The 10,755-nt window shown below is 45.5% G+C and overlaps 1 protein-coding gene and 1 long non-coding RNA gene across 2 annotated transcripts in view; one reads left to right on the top strand and one right to left on the bottom strand.

Annotated features, from left to right (window-relative positions):
* Positions 1-2,166: 2,166 nt before the first annotated feature.
* Positions 2,167-5,857, bottom strand: LOC139045671 (uncharacterized). Its single transcript, XR_011504505.1, has 4 exons — positions 5,719-5,857; positions 5,173-5,234; positions 4,851-4,972; positions 2,167-2,300 (listed from the first exon to the last, which is right to left on the bottom strand). It is a non-coding gene; the product is annotated as an uncharacterized lncRNA (long non-coding RNA).
* A 444-nt stretch (positions 5,858-6,301) lies between these two features.
* EMILIN2 (elastin microfibril interfacer 2) overlaps positions 6,302-10,755 on the top strand; it is a 51,079-nt gene continuing 46,625 nt past the window's right edge. Inside the window, exons 1-2 of the mRNA XM_044774462.2 lie at positions 6,302-6,661; positions 7,200-7,322. Of these exons, the coding sequence (XP_044630397.1) occupies positions 6,528-6,661; positions 7,200-7,322 (257 nt within the window). The 5' untranslated portion in view covers positions 6,302-6,527. The remainder of the gene's footprint in view (positions 6,662-7,199; positions 7,323-10,755) is intronic.

Below are 10,755 nucleotides of genomic sequence, written 5' to 3'. Positions count from 1 at the left end.
ACGTGGACACAGAACGTAGCACCTTGGGGCCGTCTTCTTACTGAGCCCCTGGGAACAAGTTTAAAAGTGATTAAGTCCGAGAAGACTGGAGCCAAGGAAAGCTCATGCAAACATCCAGCTTCGCCAACAACCAACCAACCAACCAAGTCTCCAGTGCTCACTCAACTCTTTTTTCATAATATAAACTTCAAAAATTTACCAAAATGTATGAGGCAATAACAAGTTTTGGGAGAAAAACTTGCCCCAAGTAAAGTTATGACTTACAGGAGTCTAATTCTTTCTTCTTTTATTATTTGCCTTGACATTTACTAATGTTTTAGCCTTTATAAACACTATGCTGTGTTAAACAGAGTGTGGCTTTCAGTTCATTTTAGGTCTCTTAGAGTGACCATATAATTTACTGTTCAAACCCAGGCACTTTTGAAGATGAAAGGAGACATTAAAAATAATTACCAGTGTTAACTGATCCACAACAGGAGTAACCTGGAACTGGCCCAGGCAAATTAGGCATTCGGTCACCCTACCTATCTTTAGATGAGCGACAAAACGAACTAGAGTTTTCTCTACCAGCCTACACCGTACATGTGACAGTGACAGTCCTGCACCCCTTCCTCATGTTCAGTACTCCTCAATCCTACCTGGCCCTTGGCCTCACCCACCTCCTGGCTACTTCTAGGCCACTTACCTCAGTCTAGCTGGTCTACCAGCTGTCCCCTGCCTTTATTTATTAAAAACATACAATTCACAAGGTCACATTAATTGCCCCTTCCTCTCTTGCACTCACATTCATTTTCGATATCATAGCTGAGTTAAAGCGAAACAAAAATAAAACACTAAGCTTAAACCCACTCTTCTCCATGGTCTTTCCTAATTAATATTCGACTTTTCTGATTGCCTCCAGTTCTATTTCTTTATCATCACCTAGGTACACAGTTTTTTACTATACTAAATTCTATTTACGGAACGTAACTTTGTAATTGTTCTTAAGTCATGTCATACATGTGCATCTTGCTTCCCAGTCAATTAAGATGATAAAGAACTAGATATGTCTTTTCCTGGCTCCCATATTGCCTGGTATAGTGTTCAATATGCAGAACTTCCTCAGTATGCTTACTGATGAAACAGACCTTTTGATGGGCCCAAAATTTCAAGAACTTTTCCTTATCCCCCCAAATGCAATATTTTCTTATTGCTCCCAGACTTAAGTTGAAATACAGTTGATCCTCATTATTCACAGATTCCAGATTTGTGAATTTGCCTACTGGCCAAATTTATTTGTAATTCCAAAAGCACTATGTGCAGGACTTTCATGGCCATTTGTGGACTTTCTTAGAGTGGCGAAAGATGTGACTTCCTCCATGTGCACATTCCCAGCTGAGGTCCAGCAAGGCAGCCCTCTGCCTTCTTGTTTTAGCTCTCATACTATAAACAAGTGTCCTTTTCATGGTAAATTTAGCGTCAGGTCTTTTGCATTTTTGTGCTCCTTGTTGGTGATTTCACTGTCTACAACGACCCCAAGCATAGTGCTGAAGAACTGTCTACCGTTCCTAAGCACGAGAAGGCTGTGATGTGCCTCACGGAGAAAAGACATGTGTTAGATAAGCTTTGTCTCGGCATGAGTTACAGGGGTGTTGGCCGTGAATGTCAATGAATGAATAACATATATTAAATAAGGTGTCTTTACATAGAAACACACTTAAAACAAGATTATGTATTGATTGGTTGACAAAAACATTGTGACCAGAGGCTTGTAGGAACCTAACCCTGTATTTCCCCTAGGAGCAATTGTTCAGTATTCACTAACTCAGAGTTTGCAGTGACTTTATATAGAACATACTACACCAAATAATGAGAATTGACTTATTTAAGTACTTAAAATTTAACTGTTTGGAACTGCACAGCCTGAAATACTAGAGTTAATTTGCTCATGAATACTATTCTAATGAGTAAGGACCAAGCTTGTGCTAAAATTTAATAATTTATTTTATAATCATCAAACACATTCTGCTATTTAAAATATTTTGTTGATTCCACAGCAATTGACTCTCATTCCATAAATAAATGATGAACTACAGCATAGCTTGGTGTGGCTCATATATATGAAGATATAATTGCCTAAGCTGTTATAGCTCTCATGGAAACAAACAAATAAAATTCTAAGAACCTATTTTTGTCAGTTATTACTCATGAAGAAAAAAATGTGTTCAAAACCACACCATAAGTGTAACAGCAGTGAATTCTTGAATGTAGTGTATGGCCTACAGTTAGCTGTAGGAAGCATTCTTAAATCCAAGAAACATCTGAAAAAAATTAAGGGATATGGAATTAGTAATTAATTTCATCTTTTTGAAGAAGAAGAAAATATTCACTATTCAATTGCCTGATGATCTGAGTTTATTTTCGTAGAGTTATTAATCCTCCCAAAGATCTCATTGAACTGTTCTAAAATAAATTCCTTTGCAACATAGAGGATGAAATCTCCTAACAGTAAGCTGAGCTATATGCTTTCTCTTGGGGAGCAGTAGAAAGAAAACTGGGCTAGAAGTCAAGAGCACAGTATTCTATTCCCGACTATCACATGGGGAGTCATCCTGACTGAGTCTTGAATGTGCCCTCTTGACAGCCACTTTGTATTTCTTATTCAAAAAGAAGAACTGCAATAGATAGTCAGCTTCCCATGTCAGTTGGCACAACAAAAGAACACAAAGCTCCTGAACCTGATTGCAAATTTCTTGCAATGCTGAAGTGGTGAGTAACAATAACATTTGTAAATATTGATCCTCCATTCACTGTGTGCCTGCACTGTGTGGAGCTGTTTACTCGCCTGATCCTCCCTACAGCCACATGAGGCATTCCCATTTTCAGGAGAGAAAATGGAAGACTCAGGCTTATTGACTTCTCCAAGATCATTGGCTGACGAGGTGAGGGTATTTAGTTTTGAACAGTACACTAACTCCATTGCATGAGCTCTTAATCACTACTTTTTTTCATGTATGATGTCAACTTTTCACAGTTTTGATAGTTTAAAATGTAAGGCACATGCCTCTGATCAATATAGAGAAATTTGCTCGTGGCATCTTTCAAGAAAGATAATTAAAATAGCCATAATACTTAACAAAGTTGTTGAATAAATCAATTGATAAATAAGGTCTGTCGTGGGTTCAGAAGATATTGAGATTTTGAGTCTTTAGCTATGTATAGCAAATAGGATATTTGCAAATACGTAAGTTAAGAAAAACTAAAGAGAGCAACTGTTTTTTGTTCTGTTTTGGTCTACTTGAGCAAAACCTTTGACAAGACAGGAAAGTAAATGTTGTCTGTAAATTTTGATGTCTGGGGACTCATTGAATTCATTCTGAATGTACCTTGTCCAATGCAATGCCTATGTCAAGTGAAGCTAAACAAAATTGTATCAACTGAACCTGGCATTCCAAAACCAAGACCGAGCTAGACGGTGCAGCCAGTTAATTTTTCTCAGCAACATTTCAGTCTCTCTTTCCCTACCAAACTGCATTTTTTTTTTAAAAGAACGAAGGGCATCTTATCACTAACTTAGGAATGTGTAAGACATTTTCTTATGGTGTATTATGCTAGAAATGCTTTGTAATAATTTATTCAAGACATCTAGTCTTCAAGGACTTTCTTTTTCCATCACTAGATAAGCAGCATTAGATATCTGAGCAGTAAAGATATCTAAAAGTACACCTAGAAATCAGGGGGAAATGTTTTTGAATTCTAGAAGCAAAGATGAAGAACAAGAAGTGTGGGATGCCACGGCTAGTCTTATGACTCTTGACCACATCCTAGTGCGAATCGGTTCATCTTGAGCAAATGTCTTGTGCCCAGATGACTGATTGTGGGGAGGGGGAAATCTACCCGCCTGCCACCTCTGTAATGATCACCCCCCTCCTCCACCAGGGACTGAAGGGAGTCTGGGTACCCAGAAGGCTCCCTGCTTCAGGAGAAGTGTCCCCACGTACAGAGCTTAATGAGCGTCCTTTATCATGACCAGCAGCGAGGGAATGGATTTGGTGAAGGAGTTCTACTTTGCATTGTTGCTTAGGTAAGTTGGTCACACAATCAGGAGAGTAAGTTATGATGGCGCACTTTTGTTTTAAAAGCTGAAGAAATTTCTTCAGATTTCTATAGGAAACTGACAGTTTTCAAGCCGGTAGCTAGCAGCTTATAAGGAATTCACACTTGCAGCATTCTGCCAATTATGTCTACACAATTGCTTATAGCTGGGACCAGATGACCTGCCCGATTAATCTGTTTCCTAATCTGCTTAAATTCTCTCTTCTCAGGAAGCTTCCCTCTGTCTTCTGGAGGGTTCTCTGGTTCCTGAGTCTGAAGTGTCCCTCCTTTTGGCGAGAGAAGAGAGAGGGAAGAGGGTCTCTTGGGATGTTGGCCTCAAGTCTTCCTGAGAGCCAAGAGTCTTCTTCCATCTTCCCAGAGCAGCCCCTCACCAGGTACACGTGGGCATGTGTCTAGAGAAACACATGCGACAAATACTGTCTCACGTAATTGACTGTACATCAGAAACTTTACCCCCTTCATTGCACAGGAACGCCTGGAAGTGCTATAAACACAGCACCACGTCAGTCTGGGCTCACTCATGAATCCTCGGTATTTCTGCACAATACCTAGCATGTGACAGATGCTCAGAATAAAATTTACTTACTGATAAATGCCATTTGTAGTTGATTAAATATAGTATGGTGGTCATCTCAATGAAAAGCTGGCCCTCAAACTCTTGGACTAGAATACAGCTTCCTAGTATAACTTTGATTCAGTGGAAAAAAACAGATTCGACTTGATCAGTCCAACTCACTCTCGAGTTTGAGAATTACCTGCATTGAAGAGAAGTCGTAGTCTGTTAGCTATCAGTTGTAGGCCTACATAACTTGTGTTCCCTCCATTTTTTTCTTCTGTCATTCTTCTTCATTTCTGTCTCTGTTTCTTCCCCATGACCCTTTATCAACAAAAATGGTGTTAGGATGAGGAGAACAGGGAAGTCATACAGAAAGATCCAGATTGGGTTACCCAAGGCAGGTTTTTCTCCCTTTCTGGGCTTCTCCCCTCAGGGAGGCTCTTTTGAAGCCCAGGATGACTTCAGCCCACTATTTGCATGATCTTCCTCTTAGAGAGTTCACGGGCAGACTATGTCCTTACATGGTATAATTTTCTGCTCGGCTCCTGTGAAGTTTCTACTTAGGGAATTTTCTTTCTTCCATCTGCAAATCAAAAAGCCCCATAACATCATCAAAGCATATTAGAAATAAAGTGGACGAATGACTTCATTTAATCAGAGTAGAGAACATATCAAAGCTTTAGTGTCCACATAATTTACAGCCAACAGCGCCTGTGCGGCCACAGAGACTGCAGTTACTCTGTGCAGCCTCCAAGCAGCCTCCCCGCTGTGTTCGTCAGCGGCAGCGGGTTCCCTCAGACACGCGCCTCTCCAACACCGCCAGAACGCAGCGCTTCGGCGGGGATTTTACCCAACGCTCCTCTGTGGAGTCGCTTCATCCCCAAAAGAAATGGGGAGATTCGAGTAACTCAAAAATAGGCAGAAAATAGGCAAGCGAGTGAAAAGACAAATGTCTAGCAGTGTCTGAGGTGTTAAGCAAAGGCGACTGTTGTGGAGTAAACGCCTTTAACATTGATAGAAAAAGAAAGGTCAGAATAGGACCTGAGAAGCAGAGGCTGTGAGATTACCTTTCAAAAATTAGGGCAGTGTTTATTAGAGTCTGACGCTGTGCTTCAGAAGCTGTTGGGAAGCGGTGGGGCTGTCGCTTCGACTGTCCCCTGCTGCCCCGGACGCTGACTTGGAAACTGTTAAATGGATGCGTAAGGCAGAGTCGAGGAAAGAGGACTCGCGTTCATTTTCCCCTAAACTCATCCTAAGTCCAAACGTGGAGAACGGCCGAGTCCTGCCGGAGGAGGAAATCCGAGTCGAGTCTGATAAAGAACTGATAAAGATGTCCCTCACTCACCCTGGGAAGCCGGCACCCGGGCTCGACGTGAGGACCGCCAGACTCGCCGACTGCGGCCGCTTCCCGAGGGGCCGGGGGCGCGCCTGTGGGAAGGTGGGAGGTGGAGTTGCCCCGCTTCTGGGAAGAGACCAAAGGAATGAGTAATTGGAAATTCTGTAACGGAGACCCTTCTCCCAAACCCTTTAGCCCTTTTACCCCAAACCCCCCGCCGAGAGGCAAGGAGACTGGAGACAGGGAGACTTGCTGGAGGGAGAGTCACGTTTCGGAGAGGGAAGTGAAATAAAGAGGGCGGCACCCAGGGGGACCTGTGCGTCATTGAGGGACCGAGGAGAAGCGCGGGCGCACGGGGTGGAAAAGGAGAAGCTGGAGCGAGAAGCCGGAGGGGGCGGCCGCGGAGCGCGGGGGGGCGCCGGGAAGCGCCCGAGCCTCCTGACTTCTCAGGCCGCGCCCCGGCCGCCTGCAGACTCGCCGCGCTCGCCCCGACCCGCCGCGCTCCGGATCCGCAGGCGGGGCGCGCCCGCCGCGCGCAGAATGTGGCATCGGACACGGCCCCGGCCCCGCGCGCCCTGGCGCTGGGCGCTGGCGCTGCTGGCCCTGGGCGGCGCGGGGCTGTGCCACGCCGGCCCGCAGCCCAGGCAGCCCGCACGGCCCAGCGCCAGGAACAAGTAAGTGCGCGGCCTCTCTCCTCGCCCCCGGGACGGCGAGGCTCCTTGCAGGAGCCCTGGGCAACCCCCTTCCCCTCCCCGACCCGCCGCCGAATCCCCCAAATGCCCTGCCAGGAGCGATGAGCAGCAGCCTGGGGCTCCCCTCAGGCTGCCCTGGGTGGCCGTGCGCGCCCCAGCCGGCGCGGGGCGTCCGGGGCGACCTCGCCAGCGCCTCAAGCAGTGCTGCCTCCGGGGCGTGGGGCACAGGGAGTGTCCTGCAGAGCGAGGCGATCAGGAAACTACTGTAAGGAATTACTGGAGCCCCTGGGACCGTGGTTGCTTTTCTTTTCCCTGTCTTTTGTTGGATAAAAGTGCACGCTCTCCAAAGGCGCACCCGCGCACCCTCCGGATGTCTGCTTTGTGGAGCTCCCGCCTCCGCAGGAACGACGGGCTCCCTGACCCTCGCTCCGTCCGCTGCTGTGTGGCTCGTCCCCTCTTCCCCAGCCTCATTGTTCTCCGCGTTTACACTGTGCGCTTCTCCCTCTCTCCTTCTCCTCAGGAACTGGTGCGCCTACATCGTGAACAAGAATGTGAGCTGCTCTGTGCTGGAGGGAAGTGAGAGTTTTATTCAGGCTCAGTACAACTGTGCCTGGAACCAGATGCCCTGTCCGTCCGCGCTGGTGTAAGTCGTGGAGCCGAGGAGCGGGCGGGGCGCGCCCGGCCTGGGCGATGGGGGTGGGGGTGGGGTCGGAGCGTTGGGCTCCAGCCCGTCGGTAAATCTTTTCCGGAGCGAGTGAAAACTCAGCGGCTGGAAAGTTTGAGCGCTGAGCCTGGTACCAGGCCCGTTGGGGTATTGAAGAAGCGTGTGCTGCCTTGAGTGAGCGTTGAGGATGCGCGCGACTTGCGAGCTTGCGATGACCAGGGCAGAGGAGGGATGAACAAAACTCCCACCCCCACTTCTCTTTTTTTCTTTCAATTTTATTACTAACATAAGGCAGCTGGACCTAATTAGATCCATATTGTGTGTTCTGGGGCACACAGAAGATTCCAAAATGTATACTGCTAAGAACTTTTAGATGAGGATTAGATGAGAGGCTTGCTCTAGCCAGTGTTCTCAAACAGGCGAGTTTTGTCCAAATGTCCCCATAAAACTGACTTCTTCCAGTGTCGTAGATTTCTAAACTCAAGTCGCCAGGAAGAACTTGCTTAAAAGTGTGTCGTCGTTGGTTTTTTTTTGAAGTTAGATTTGGGGATTCGGCTAAGAGGTTGTCAGGAGAGAATGGTCCTTAAAGACAAGGGGAAGAATCGATCATCTTTTTGCTTATAAAGATTTCACCGTCTTAAAAAAACAAAGAGGAAGCAATGCAATAGAGTATAGATTCCGTTAAATACATCACAGTCATTCACTTGTCATCCGGCAAGTTTCTGTGCTTTTGTGTAAGTCAGACATAGGAGGATGAGCCAGTGTGAATAAATGGCTGTGGGGGAACACGTGATGGTTGAAATTAATTGTTTTCCCTTAAGAATAAGTTGTTTGTCTTAGAGCACAGTTGTCATTACAGCAAAGAATAGCCAGTGGGCAGATCTGTCTTTGGCAACGCAAAGGGGCGACTGACTGAAACTTGTGCTCCAGGAAACCTCATTCCAGAAGGCAGTAGATGAGCCTTCAGGCGTGAGGCGGAGGTGGTCCCGGGTTCACCCCACATGGACTGCTGTGGGAACTGCCAAAGGGAAGGGGTAACTCCTATTAGGCAAAAACAAAAAGACACCCACCCCCCAAACAAAACAAGCAACAGCTTAGAGAGCCCCACCTTCTATACACAGAGACTCAGGCTGAAATTGAATTGTTGGCTGTCACATTGAGTTGGGTACCTTGTCAGAGGGGTGCAGGACTGGCATACTGCCGGTAGCTCTCGTCAGTAAGATGTAGACCCCACAGTCTCTGGCCAGCAGTCAGTGAAACAAGAGGCAAGTAAGACTTTTACACTGTGGAAAGGACAGGAACAAGTACTCAACACAGTTTGGATAGATTTCTTTAAAATTAGAATTACTAGTCTAGAATATTTCATTCATTTTACACAAGAACTACATTTTGTGGTTTGTTCTAAACTTAATACTTGTGACAACTCAGAGATATAAATGAAATTTTCATTTTGGGAAGTAATGCTTTTCATTTAAAATATTTTTTTAAAATATAACTTTCTGAAATTATTTTAGTGCTTGGAAAATAAATGGCAATTTAATTGTTGTGTTTGACCAAAACTCAGTGAAACAGATTCTTGGTTGTCAGTGGGGAGCAAATCATCTCTGGATCATCAGGTTAATGAAAGGCGGTGGAGTGTATTTTTGCCACCCAGTGGAAAGGACAACAAAAATTGCTATAAAAAATGAGAGATGTTGGGCCAGCCCCAGAGGCCTAGTGGTTAAGTTTGGCACACTCCACTTCAGCAGCCCAGGCCCGATTCCCAGGTGTGGGCCTACACCATTTGTCTGTCAATGGCCATGCTGTGGCAGTGGCTCACATACAAAAAGAGGAAGATTGGCAGTGGATGTTAGGTCAGGATGAATCTTCCTCAGCAAAAAAAAAAAAAAAAGAGAGAGAGAAGAGATATTTCTGTTGTTTTATTAAACAAAACCAAAATAAGTGACCTGGGTATTTTTCTTCAATAATAATGATGTAAACAATTTAAGAGGATTTTTACATTTAAGTGCTGCATTGTGAGTGTGAAATTTTAAAAATAAAAACAGACTGTTTTAGGTGATCAAGCTGAAAATCTCAAAATTAAGCAGTTAATTCAGTCTTGACCTTTTTCTTGGTTTCTTTAGGGATAGGAAAGGAATGGTTTACCTTATTTTTCATCTAGTAAATGTTTCCAAATTTTGAGGATTAGTGTATGAATGAAGACAAAGGGAGAAACATCCCCTTTATACTTAAAGAGGAATGGCTATTGAACAGGAAATTTCCCAGGTGTTTCTGATGAACCCAGAAGCTTGAGCAACGTCTCTCAATCCACGGGTATTGTCAGGTGAGGTCTTCATTATCGGATGCGTAGAACCTGAGGCCTGTGGAAGTGAAGGTTCTTTGGAAGCTCATCCTAGAGTTACCGAGGGATGCATTCCGGGTGGTGGTAGAAGTACAGGACTGGAGGTTGGCGAGATGCTGGAGCTAGAAATGCAGTTTAGCAGCTGGTGGCAGTTGAGCGTCCAGGGTGGCAGGTGTGAGCCAGCGAGGCCTTGATATAGTTGGATGGTTGGAGCACAGCTGAGTTGTTAGGGGCAGGGGGGCAAGGCAGAGGAGCCAGGCAAGGGGAGAGAGCAAAGCCAAGACTTTGGAGGAGGGAATTCCAGCTCAGAGATGCCAGGCAGGGAGACCCAGGAAGCTGAGGGGTCCAGAAAGGCCGGTGGTCTTAGGTAGCAGGGAGAACTTGCTTTTGCAGGAAGCCAGTTTCAGGTCAGGGGTGTACAGGCTTATAAGCTGTGTGAGATGAGGGGCGTGGGTTCTGAGGAAACCCAGTTACACAGGAATCCAAAGTGTTTCAAAGGCTTTGGTGGAAAAAGGAGTTGATCGAGCCAAGCAGGTGAAGAATTACTTAAAAAGAGAGAAAACTGCCTGTTTTAGGAGACAAGCAAAGACGCCAAAGGGAGAGACTGAATATGCTCTGAGACTGAGGGGGAGACCAGCTAGGAAACGAGGGGTTTGGTGGGGAGTCCCTCCAAGTGGGAGGAGAATGTCTGCGCCTGGCATGTCCTTGGGCACCAGGCCTCCATGGGCCGTAGAGACCCAGCATGTGTGCAATTCCAGAAGGTTAGATGATGCTCCATTTGCGTATACAAAGAATCAGATTCTGGATTGCAAATTTAAGTATTGTTATGTGAAACTAGGAGCAGGAAGGGCTTTTGTATGGCATGTGGGTTTTTTGAGTAATTACTTTTCTGAAACGGTAAAGAACCTTCTGTGTGTCAGGCTTTTCATTCCATATATTTAATTCTTGTAACAATGCTTCAAGAATACCATTGTCCCAATTTTATCAATGAGGAAACAGAGACCAGACGTTCCCTTGACTTGCCTGTGGTCACATGACGGGAAGGGGCTGAGCGGCCTCCAGATGCAGGAC

Source organism: Equus asinus, chromosome 7, assembly GCF_041296235.1.
Source record: "Equus asinus isolate D_3611 breed Donkey chromosome 7, EquAss-T2T_v2, whole genome shotgun sequence".
Classification (NCBI taxonomy): Eukaryota; Metazoa; Chordata; class Mammalia; order Perissodactyla; family Equidae; genus Equus; species Equus asinus.
The sequence above is the reverse complement of the archived record's forward strand: the minus strand, read 5'-3'. Positions and strand labels throughout refer to the sequence as shown.